The following is a 12,329-nucleotide window of genomic DNA, read 5'->3' on the forward strand; positions in this document are numbered from 1 at the left end:
ATAATGTTTTTCATAATCACCACCCCAATTTACATCTCACCAACAATGTATAAGTGTTCCTTTTCCTCCATATCCTTGTCAACATCTGTTATTTGTAGTTTTTTTGATGATAGGTGATCTGACTGTGTGATGTGATAGCTTGTTGTTTTGATTTGTATTTCTCTAATAATTAGCATTGTTAAGCATCTTTTCATGTTCTTTTTGGTAATCTGTATGTCTCGTTTGGAGAATTGTCTATTGAGGCCCTCTGCCCATTTTTTTCATTGGGTTGTTTGTTTTTTTATATTGAGTCTATATAAACAAATAGGTCGTTTGTATATTTTGAATATTAACCCCTTGTTGGTCATATCATCTGCAAATATTTTCTCCCATTTGGTAAGCTGTCTTCATATTTTCAATGGTTTCCTTTGCTGTACAAAAGCTTTTAATTAGGCCCCATTTGTTTGTTTGTTTTCTTTGCTTTTATTTCTTTTGACTTAAGATACAGATTTTTTAAAAGTTACTATAATTTACATCAGACTATTCTGACTAACCATTCTTTTCCAGAGTTTTATGTGTGGAGTCTTATATTTAGATCTTTAATACACTTTGAATTCATTTCTGCATACAGTGTGAAAAAGTAGTGCAGTTTGATTCTTTTGCATGTAGCAGTCCAGTTTTCCCAACAGTGTTCATTCAAGAGGCTGTCTTTTCCCCACTGTATATTCTTCCCTCCTTCATCATAGATTAATTGACCATGGGTGTATGGGTTTATTCCTGGACTCTATTCCGTGCCATTGATCTATGATTCTGTTTTTGTGCCAGTACTATGCTGTTTTGATTATTGTAGCTTTGTAATAGAGCCTGAAGACTGGGAGGGTTATTCCTCCAGCTTTTTTCTTTTTAAGCAAGATTGTTTTGGTAACTTAAGGTCTTCTGTGGCTCCATATGAATTTTAGGATTATTTGTTCTCATTCTGCAAAAAATGTCATGGGTATTTTGATAGAGACCATTAATTCTGTAGATTGCTTTGGGTGGTATGCCTATTTTAACAATATTAATTCTTCCAATCCCAAAATGGGATATCCTTCCATTCCTTTATATCATCTTCAATTTCCTTCATCAATGTTAATAGTTTTCAGAATAAATGTGTTTTATCTCCTTGGTTAAGTTTCTTCCTAGGTATTTTTAAAATGTGATTTTAAAAGAGATTGATTTTTTACTTTCTCTTTCTGATAGTTCACCATTAACATATAGAAAATCAGATTTCTGTATACTAATCTTGTATCTTGCAACTGTATTGAATTCATTTATCGGTTTTTATGGATTTTGGGTGGAAACTTTAGAGTTTTGCATTTAAAGTATCATGTCACTTGCAAAAAGTGACAGTTTTCTTGTTGAATAGTGATATTCTTTTCTTTCATTTTGGATGCCTTCTATTTCCTTTTCTTGTCTGATAGCTGTGTTTAGGAGTTCCAATACTATGTTAAATACAAGTGGAAAGAGTGAGATCCTTGTCTTGTTCCTGAATTTAGAGGAAAGGCTTTTAGCTTTTCACCATTGAGTGTGATATTAGCTATGAGACTGTCATAATGGCCTTTATTATGTTGAGATGTGTTCTCGCTATACCCACTCTGATGATAATTTTTATCATGAATATATGAATGGATGTTGAATTTTGTCAATTGCTTTTTAGGCATCTATTGAAATGATCATGTGATTTTTATCCTTCCCTTGAAAAGGCAACCCACTCCAGTACTCTTGCCTAGAAAATCCCATGGACGGAGGAGCCTGGTGTCCATGGGGTCACAAAGAGTCGGACACGACTGAGCGACTTTACTTTACAAATTACTTTGTCATAATGATGTATCACATTGATTGATTTGCAAATATTGAACCACCCTTGGGTCCTTTGAATAAATCCCACTTGATCATGGTGTATGATCCTTTTTACATATTGTTGAATTTAGCTTGCTAGTATTTTGTTGAGGATGTTTACATCTATATTCATCAAAGATACTACCCTATAACTTGCTTTTATGGAGTATCTTTTTCTGGTTTTGATGTCATTGTAATGGCGGTCTCATAGAATACATTTGGGAGTGTTCTATCCTCTTCAGGTTATTGGACTAATTTGAGAAGGATAAGTCCTAGCTCTTCTTTATAGAATACAAAAGAGAATTACCCTGTGAAGCTGTCCAACCTTGGACTTTGTTTGCTGGGGTTTTTTAAAATTACAAATTTAATTTCACTGCTAGGGATCAGTTTGTTCAGATTGGCTGTTTGCCCTTGATTCAGTCTTGGCAGGCTGTATGTTTCTAGAAATGTGTTGATTTGTTCTGAGTTATCAAATTTGTTCATATATTCTCTTCTGATTTTTTGTAGTTCTATGCTATTTGTTATTTCTCCTCTTTCATTTCTTTTGTTTGTTTTTAATTAAAGTATAGTTGATTTACAATGTGTTATTTTCTGCTCTACAGCAAAATAAGTCAAGTATATATATGTATTTTTTATTTTTTTTATTTTTTTTTTTTTATTTCATTCTCTTTATTTTTTTTTTATTTTTTTATTTTTTTATTATTATTTTTTTTAATCTACAAACATACAGAATTTTAATAATTGAATTAGATATATGGGCATGGTCATTTGATTTGTTTTTTTTTTTTTTCTTTTTTTATTTTTTTTTTATTTATTTTTTTTTTAAAAATTTTAAAATCTTAAATTCTTACATGCGTTCCCAAACATGAACCCCCCTCCCACCTATATGTATTTTTTAAAAATGTTCTTTTCCATTGTAGTTTATCATAGGATAGCGAATAAAGTTCTCTGTGCAATACAGTAGAAACTTGTCCTCTTGTATTTCTTATTTTGTTTATTTGAACCTCTCTCCTTTCTTTTTGATGAGAGTGGTTAAAGGTTTATCAATTTTGTTTGTCTTTTCAAAAAGGCAGGCCTTTTTTTCATTGATCTTTTCTATTGTGTTTTGATCTCTATTTTACTTATTTCCTCTCTAATTTTTATTTTGTCTTTCCTACTGCTGACTTTGGGTTTTATTTATTTTTCTTTTGTAATTCCTTTAGGTGGTAGATTCAGTTGCTTGAGATTTTTCTTGTTTATTGAGGAAGGTCTGTATCACTATCATGTTCCTTCTTAGAATTGCTTTGACTGAACTCCATAGATTTTGGGGGCTTCCCAGGTGGTGCTAGTGGTAAAGAACTTGCTTGCCAAGGCAGAAGATGTAAGAGACACAGTTCAATCCCTGGCTCAGGAAGATCCCTTGGAGGAGGGCATGTCAACCCACTCCAGTATTCTTGCCTGGAGAATCCCATGGACAGAGGAATCTGGCAGGCTACAGTCCATAGGGTCACACAGAGTCGGACATGACTGTAGCAACTTAGCATGCATGTATGCATAGGTTTTGAAGCATTGTGTTTCCATTTACATTGTCTCAAGGTATTTTCTGATTTCTTCTTTGATTTCATCATTGACCCATTGGTCTTCTAGTAGCATGCTGTTTAGTCTCCACTTGTTTGTTCTATTCCCATTTTTCTTTCTGCAATTGGTTTCTAATTTCATATCACTGTGGCTGGAAAAGATACTTAACATAAGAATACACATTCTTTTCAAGTGCATATGGAATGTTCTTCAGGCTAGATCACATGCTAGACCATAACGCAAGTCTCAAAAAATTTAAGAGGATGGACATAGGTTTCTGGACTCCTATATCTGTGCCCCTAATCACTGCACCATCCTGTTTCTTGTCAGCATTTGTTAAGTCCTAAACACTATGGTAGGGAAAGAATAATGGGTCTTCAGAGGTGGGAGGTTGATATAGGCTGAATCAAGCCAAGGGAGTTTCAGAAGGATTATGCTTGGAGTCCTGGAGATGAGGTTGTATCCTAACCCTCAGGACTCAGCCTCAGGACCTGCCATCAGCCAACATGGTACAGGAGAATAATGAGTTAGAACCTGATGATTGTCAGGTCTCTGTGTTATCCAGCAGTGTTCTCCAAGGGCAGTGCACTAAAGGGCACTCTGCTTCCTGGGCTTCTCTCTAAACAGCCTGGTACCCTTCTACACCTGTCCTCCGTTGTTCTGACCTGTAACCAAGCCCCTCGAGGCCTGCTCTAGGGAGGGGAGCTGGTGTCTGTGTATGCTGTGGTGACTGGCAGGGAAGCCCAGATGCTTTGTCTGCCTTTGTTTTGCAAGGAAATGTGAGTCCCCAGGAGACCTAACCATCTGGAGGGAGGGCTTCCTGGCAGGCATCCCTGGATCCTTGCCAGGGCTCTAAATGTAGAATCTAGAGTGGGGATGAACTTTCCATGAACTTGGTAGGGGCCCTAAAAAGATTCTGGGTGACAGAGAAAGGTTTCTATGTAAGTTTCAACCTTGAGGTGAATTTCAGACACACCAAATTGGGCTTAGGAACTGGGGAGATCACTACATACCCTCCCTCATCTACCACATGAGTATATCTTGAGGAAAATGTTGGCTCTAATTGGCAGCGGCCACCTGACTACCTGTATATTCTTCCAGACACTGGCTTCCTGCAGTTTCCCATGTTCCTTGATCAAGGCAATGCCTAAGCTGGGCTTGGATGCCACCTTTCCCATCCTTTCCTGTCATCACCAACCTGTAATTGCTCCTGAGGGATGTCAGGGGAATTTTGCTACATCCTATCCAAGCTTTAGCTGTGAACAGTCTGCAGAACCAGGTGCATTCAGGCGCAGGCAAAGGAAGGACCCAGGCCTCCAGCTGCTAGGGGAAGCCCTAATTAAAAAAAAATTTTTTTTGGTTAAAAAACATGTAACATAATGTTCATTGTTGTAACCATTTTCTAATGTATAGTTCAGTGGTGTTAAGTATATTCATGTTGTTATGACACAGATCTCCAGAGCTTTTTCATTTTGTAAATCTGAAACTGTTACCTTAACTACCATTCTACTTTCTGTCTCTATAAATTTGACTACTCTGAGTCCTTCCTATGGGCTTCCTAGGTAGCTCAGCGGTATAGAATCTGCCTGCCAATGTAGGAGATATGGGTTCGATCTCTGGGTTGGGAAGATCCCCTGAAGAATGGAATGGCAACCCACTCCAGTATTCTTGCCTGGAAAATCCCATGGACAGAGAAGCCTGGCAGGCTACAGTCCATGGGATTGCAAAGAGTCAGACACAACTAAGTGACTGAGCACAGCAGCACGGGTCCTTCATATAACTCATTCATTCAAATATATAGAATCCGCCTTTCTGTCACTGGCTTATTTCACTTAGCATAAGGATGAATACTATTGCATTACATGTATATGCAACATTTTATTTATTCTTTCATCTGTCAATGGAAACTTCAGTTTCTTCCACATTTGACTGCCACGAACAAGGCTCTACAAATATCTCTTTGAGGTTCTGCTTTTAATTTTTTTGAGTTTATTTCCAGAAGTGGGATTGCTGGATCATCTGGTAATATATTTTCACATTTCTGAGGAACTGCCATACTGATTTCCACAGTGGCTGCACCATTTTAGCCTTCACTGTTAGAACCTCTGTGTTTTCTTTTCTCAGTTGACTCTCAGCACATCCATGAGGTGTTATCATCCTTGTTTGACAGAAGCGGTTGCTGAGGCTAGACTTGCCTAGACCCAGCCCTGCCTAGTAACCTGTTGGCAGAGCAGCAGGGTCTGAAGCTCCCAGGGTCAAGGTCCTTTCCTGTGAATCTTGGGGCATAGAGGACTTTCCCGACCTCCAGCTGGGGTCCCAAACCACAGTACTGCTTGGTCTGGGGAACAAGTATGGATGAGATGGGCCCAATGGCACTGGGGACTTGTAGGGAGGCAGAGAATTTCCTCACGTGTGTAAGGATGCAGGCCCAGCACAGCCAGGACTGTTTCTTCAGGAGAAACAGAAAGTCCAGAGTCTTATGAACAATTCCCTGATTTTACTAACATATGTCTAACCTGAGGCTTCTAGTGTGATGTTTGACTTGGTTCACCCTTCTCTTCACTTAAGAGAAGGAAAACTGAGGCCCAGAGAAGGGAGGGAACAGCCCAGGTCTCCTGCCTCCAGGCCACAACACTTGTGGGGCAGAATCATGTTTTCAAGGGGCCACAGAGATGTCTGGTGCCCATCCTCCCACTCCTCTCACCCGCCATCCACCACAGGTTCTTCAAGTCTCCCGCAGATGCTGACCCAGTGGAATCCTGGTGGCACTGCGTGTCACTGAAACTAGCCTCTCCCCAGTGTTGTGTCTGGGCAGAGATGGGTAGGGGTTGGTTGCTAGTTTCAACCACAAGCTAGCTCTTACTATTATAACAACTCAAAGGACACTTTTAACAGATGAGAAAACTGAGACTAAGAGACCACAGTTAGTGAATGGCAGCAGCAGGCAGCTGAACCCAGGTATGCTCTGATTTGAGTTCTTGCCACATTTCTCTCTGTCCCAGGATCTCCATCCATGTGCAGGAGACAGATACCCCTGGGGAGCTGCTTGTGACACGAGGGGGCAGCCTCAGAACCTCACCCCCTGCTGAGACTCCAGCAGCTGTGCCTCCAGGTGAGCAGGACCCACCTGGGCCCAGGTGCTGCCCCCAGGTCCCTGGAACTGAGTCAGGAAAACCTATCCTCAGAGGAGCCAGTGTGAGAAAGTGGAGCTGTGACGGGGGAGCAAAGGCCAAAGAGAAGCAAGGACCTGGGTCTGAGCTGACCATGGCGCCAAGCAGGGCCAGGAGGGACAAGGGAGTTGATTCCGGGGCCCCAGGCCCACAGCAGGACACAAACCCAGAAGCAGGGAACCCTGACCCTGGGAAGGACTGCACGGCTGAGGGTGCAGGCAGAGCCGAAGCAGGAAGCAGGACACCCCCAGGAGCTGAGGCGGGCAGCCTGGTTCTAGGTAAGTGAGGCCGTTGCTATGTGCCCCAAGGTGAGTGAATTTGAAAGACCTACTCTCGGGGGGCAGTGGGCGGGGGGGGGGTGCTCTCTGAAGCTTCCAGGTAGAGATAATATGAGGATAATGTCTGGGATACCAGGACTCAGAACAGCCTGCCACACATCCCAGAGCTGGAGACCAAGGCATAGAGATGCAGCAGGTGAGCTCAGGTTGGCTGTAGCCACGGGAGAGGAGGGAACATGGGGGACTCACCTGGGTGGATTTCTCAAAGCCACCTGCCTGCCCAATAGAACTGGCATCATTCTGGATTGAGATAGGGAAGGCTTCTTCCTCCACTACCTGATGCATATAACCTACTATTAGCCATTTGCACCCAGTGTGCTGACTCTCCTCCAGGATCAGGAAGGGGCTGCTGATCTGCTTTCTGTCCCAGTGGCGGTGGTAGGTGTCCTTGTGTTCCTGTGACCCAAAGGGCCTTGAGTCTTTCAGCCCTTAGGGCCACACCCTCATGGGAGCCCTCATCCCATGTGGCTGCAGGAAGGCCACCCTTTGCCAATTCCCTGTCCCAGAATTTCTAGAGGCCCTGAGGAAGGGCTGAGTGTTGTGCAGGTCATCCTGGTGCCTCTTGGCTCTTTCAAGCTCTGAAGTTGCTCTGATGGCTCTGGTTGCTTCCTTTCCCCTTCTATGACCTGGTTCAGATGTGGACACGGCCTCCCTTAATTCCTGAAACATAGCTGAGAGCAACCTGTGACTTTAGTCTTTTCTGAGACTTGAGATGGTGATCAAGCCAATGTTAGCTGAGGACTGTCTGTGAGCCAAGCCTCAAGCGTTTGTGGCGGTGTTTACACTCACAGGTCAGTAGAGTGAGGACACATCAGACACAGGAGAGGCTGAGAAGCACCTGTAAGGCCACAGGGTCTGTGCTGACAGAGCCAGGATCTGACCACTGGGCTTCTGAACCTTGTGTGTAAACCTTGAGAACAGAAGGCAGTTACTTTGCAGTGAAGGAGACTTCAGATTGGAATTCTAAAAGTAGAGTCTCTGCCACACAACCATTTCCAGGGGCCCAGAAAACCAAAAAACCCTACAAAAGTTACCCCCTTGTAACCTAGGGCTCAGGCTCACCTTGGCAGACACACACAAAAATGCTCTCAAAGCACATTCAACCTTCTACTTTGGGGAGCAGAAAGTTGCTTGTGAGACAGACTAAGAGAAAATAGCAGTATTTTCCCCTGCTTTGGGTCCAGGGTTGCAGAAATCATGGAGCTGTCCCGGGAACACTCTGAATGCTTCCTTGATAAACCCCCAGCAAACCGGCAGAAGCCTTTTTGAACCAAGCGGGGCCAGGTCTGGGGATCGGGGTGGCGGGGGGGGGGCGAGCTGAGAGGTAGGGGCTGCATGAAGAAGACTCACGGGCTGCTGTCTCCTGAACAGACGACAGTCCAGCCCCGCCAGCCCCTTTCGAGCACCGGGTAGTGAGTGTCAGGGAGACCTCGACCTCAGCGGGCTACACAGTGTGCCAGCATGAAGTCCTGGGAGGGTAAGCGGGCCTTCTGCCTTGATGGGGGTGGGGAGGGCAACTGGACAACCGGGCACTGCTGCTGGTTCTCAGGAACTGATTGAGGGAGCCACAGCCAAGAGCAGGATGTCCCGAAAGACGAGAGTGTGAGCCGAGAGCTCATAAATAGTGGGTGAGGAGACAGCTGCAGAGAGCAGGAGGGCCCATGTGGTGTGAGTGAGACGAAGTGGAGGGTACAGGTGGGCCCACAGTGCGGGCCTGGGGCCCATGTACTGCAGGTGAAATGAGAGCCGACATGGGGTGGGTTAAGAGGGATGACCTCTAGGGTGCAGGACAGCCTGGGTGGTGTGGCTGTGGAGCACTCCCCTTGGGTGCAGGATGGCCCATACCTGGGGTGAAGAAGCTCTTCTCCAGGTTCAGGTAGCAGTGTGGGGGCAGTGACTATGATACCTCTGGTGGGCAGGGTAATCGCTGTAGCGTATGTGGAGTTGAGGTAGGACCAGACAGTCCAGGGTCCCAGATACGGCTGGCCTCCACTCACATGCAGGGTATGCCTCTGGGGCTCTGAGCCTGCCGTGTCATCGTGTCTCTCTCTGCAGGGGCCGGTTTGGCCAGGTTCACAGATGCACGGAGAAGGCCACAGGCCTCTCGCTGGCGGCCAAGATCATCAAAGTGAAGAGCGCCAAGGACCGGGTGAGGTGTCTGCCCCAGGCCAACAGTTGCCCCGGGCCAAGCTCAGGACTCCTTCACTTCCTTCTAGGCCCCTCTGGGTCCTGCACTGCCTCAGGCCCCTCCAAGCTGAGCAGGAAACCTGGCCACCTTTCCTGCCTTTTTTCCTTGGCTCCCACACTCTAGTCAGCAGTCACCTTGCACCCTGGGGAACAGGGTCCTCCCAGATCTCCAGGGTTCTTTCTGGGGTCTCAGGGTTCCTATCTGGGAAATGGGTGGGTCCCTTCTGTTGCTTCCCTGGTGGCTCAGAGGTTAAAGTATCTACCTCCAATGCGGGAGGCCCAAGTTTGATCCCTGGGTCGGGAGATCCCCTGGAGAAGGAAATGGTAACCCACTCCAGTATTCTTGCCTGGAGAATCCCATGGACGGAGAAGCCTGGTGGGCTACAGTCCATGGGGTCACAAAAAATCAGACACGCCTGAGCACCTTCACCTTCACCTTCTGTTGTAAGAAGCTGGTGTGGGTGGTGAGCTGAGGAAATCTGGTGATGCTGCAGGAAATGAGGATGCAGGGGTGTGTGTGTGTGTGTGTGTGTGTGTGTGTGTGTGTGTGTGTGTATGACTTGGGAGATGCAACTGACTGCTCTTCCTAACCCATTTCTTGGAAACTCCTCTCCCTGTTGGCTTCACAAGGAGGATGTCAAGAATGAGATTAACATCATGAACCAGCTCAGCCACGTGAACCTGATCCAGCTCTACGACGCCTTTGAGAGCAAGAACAGCTTTACCCTCGTCATGGAGTAGTGAGTGGGAGGCAGGGCCAGGGCTCAGGGTGGGGCTAGGAGCCAAGGTTGCAGCAAAACTCTCCCTTTCCGCTCTCTGTGACACCCAGGGAATGTCATCACTTCCTCTACCTGACCCCCAGCATAAAACACAGAGGACAAGGCCATTTGTCAGAAACCAGTGACCAGTGAGCCTGGTTTGACCTGCAGATATTATTTTGGCCTACCTACACAATTTTTAGTAATTTTGATTTAGTGCTTACAGTTGGAAATTGGGAAATTTCACATTAAAACCTAGGTGCCTGATTTTTCTTGCAAATATAGAAGATCTAATAATGCTGGCTCTGCATTCTCAGTTGGAAGTGGTATGATGGAGCTTGTAGTAACTGACCTTTGTAGACAGGGCAACCAATTTCCCATTTGCTACAGTCCCACCACTTTCACCTACCCACAGTGCTGAGGCCAAGGGCTCAGGGGACATTTATTAGTGTGCTTCTGTTGCTGTTTTCCTTCTGGTGCAACTGAGGAGAGTGAAACATTTGTCATGTCGTATCTCTATAAAAAATGGAAAAACAAACGTTAGACTAAAGGCTGTGTATTCTAAGAAAACTTTTGTCTCACATCTGGTCTGATTTGCCCACTTAGATTCTTGCCATGTAGGTGCTAATTGGACCCTGTAGGCCAATGAGTTTATAACCTTGGTCTGGAGTATTGACAGTGAGTGTCCAGAGTGAGCCTGGGTGATCAGTATTGCAGACAAGCCCCAGTCTCCCATTTGGCCTATCACTTCGTTTTTATCAGCCACACTCTGAGCTGGGAATAGACCAGAGCAGAGGTTCACCCGCCTGCCCCCCATAAAACCCCAGGTGGGAGTGGTGCCCTCGTCTCACCTGGTGATGAGTAGACCAGTCCTCTGAGAGCCTTGCTCAGTCAGTGTCTGCCTCTCCTTTTGCCCTGGCAGTGTGGATGGGGGTGAGCTCTTTGACCGGATCACAGAAGAGAAGTACCGCCTGACTGAACTGGATGTGGTCTTGTTCACCAAGCAGATCTGCGAGGGTGTCCATTACCTCCATCAGCATTACGTCCTGCACTTGGACCTCAAGGTCAGGCTCCGCCCTGGGCATGTGGCGGGTGGGTGCCCCTGTTCCTGAGCCTCTGTGGCTCTCTCATCTTTGAGAGCTCTGTCGTCACACAGGCCTGGCTTCCTTTCCTGGCTCTGCCATGGCCTAGTTCTAGAGTCTAGGGTAGGCCAAGTCTCACAGCCTCAGTTTCTCCATCTGTGAGATGTGGAAAATAGCTACCTCATTAAGTGCTCTTTAAAGATCAAATGAAACAACTTTTTTTTTCCTATTAAAAAACTCAAAAATTAGTTTTTAAAAAATTAAAATAGAGACACATGCATGTAGTAACAAATATAGACAATATAGAAATATATAAAATGCACAGTGAAAGTTCTTCTCCCCCAGCCTCTGTGCTGAGAGGTCTTCTGTAGTAGCACATTAGCATGAAAACACTCACAAAGGGGAGCTTACTGTATATTCCATTTTTAAACTTGCCTTTTTAAGTATAGCGTGGACATCTTGTCTGATTCTTTTTAAGGGCCATCATATAGTCCATTGAATGAATGCATTGCAGCTTCTTTTGTCTACTTGATGAAAAGTAAGCATGTGGTGGCCATTCTTTTCTTTCTTTTTGATACATAGTTTATTTCTCAGGGGTCTGTTCTGTTCCATTGATCTGCTTGTTTGTTTTTATACTGATTTCACACTATTTTGATTAGTATAGCTTTGTAACAGTTTGAAATCAGGAAGTGTTCAGCTCAGTTCAGTTCAGTTGCTCAGTCATGTCCGACTCCTTGCGACCCCATGAATCGCAGCACGCCAGGCCTCCCTGTCCATCACCAACTCCCGGAGTTCACCCAGACTCATGTCCATCAAGTCAGTGATGCCATCCAGCCATCTCATCCTTGGTCATCCCCTTCTCCTCCTGCCCCCAATCCCTTCCAGCTTCAGAGACCTTTCCAATGAGTCAACTCTTCGCATGAGGTGGCCAAAGTATTGGAGTTTCAGCTTTAGCATCATTCCTTCCAAAGAAATCCCAGGGTTGATCTCCTTCAGAATGGACTGGTTGGATCTCCTTGCAGTCCAAGGGACCCTCAAGAGTCTTTTCTCCAACACCACAGTTCAAAAGCATCAATTCTTCGGCGCTCAGCCCTCTTCACAGTCCAACTCTCACATCCATACATGACCACAGGAAAAACCATGGCCTTGACTAGACGAACCTTTGTGGACAAAGTAATGTCTCTGCTTTTGAATATGCTATCTAGATTGGTCATAACATTTCTTCCAAGGAGTAAGTGTCTTTTAATTTCATGGCTGCAATCACTATCTGCCATGATTTTGGAGCCCGAAAAAATAAAGTCTGACACTGTTTACACTGTTTCCCCATCTATTTCCCATGAAAGTGATGGGACCAGATGCCATGACCTTTGTTTTCTGAAT

At 45.0% G+C, this 12,329-nt stretch overlaps 1 protein-coding gene across 4 annotated transcripts in view; it reads left to right on the forward strand.

Moving 5' to 3' along the window:
* The window catches only part of MYLK3 (myosin light chain kinase 3), a 61,343-nt gene that overhangs the window by 22,861 nt on the left and 26,153 nt on the right, over positions 1-12,329 (forward strand). For all 4 annotated transcript variants that reach the window (XR_001919444.1, XM_018061978.1, XM_018061979.1 and 1 more), the window contains exons 4-8: positions 6,417-6,862; positions 8,294-8,399; positions 8,978-9,071; positions 9,740-9,849; positions 10,790-10,931. Coding sequence is in view for 3 of the 4 variants with exons in the window: in XM_018061978.1 (XP_017917467.1) it covers positions 6,417-6,862; positions 8,294-8,399; positions 8,978-9,071; positions 9,740-9,849; positions 10,790-10,931 (898 nt within the window). In the remaining variant the exon portion in view is untranslated. The remainder of the gene's footprint in view (positions 1-6,416; positions 6,863-8,293; positions 8,400-8,977; positions 9,072-9,739; positions 9,850-10,789; positions 10,932-12,329) is intronic.

The sequence above is a fragment of the Capra hircus genome, chromosome 18 (assembly GCF_001704415.2).
Source record: "Capra hircus breed San Clemente chromosome 18, ASM170441v1, whole genome shotgun sequence".
NCBI classification, from domain to species: domain Eukaryota; kingdom Metazoa; phylum Chordata; class Mammalia; order Artiodactyla; family Bovidae; genus Capra; species Capra hircus.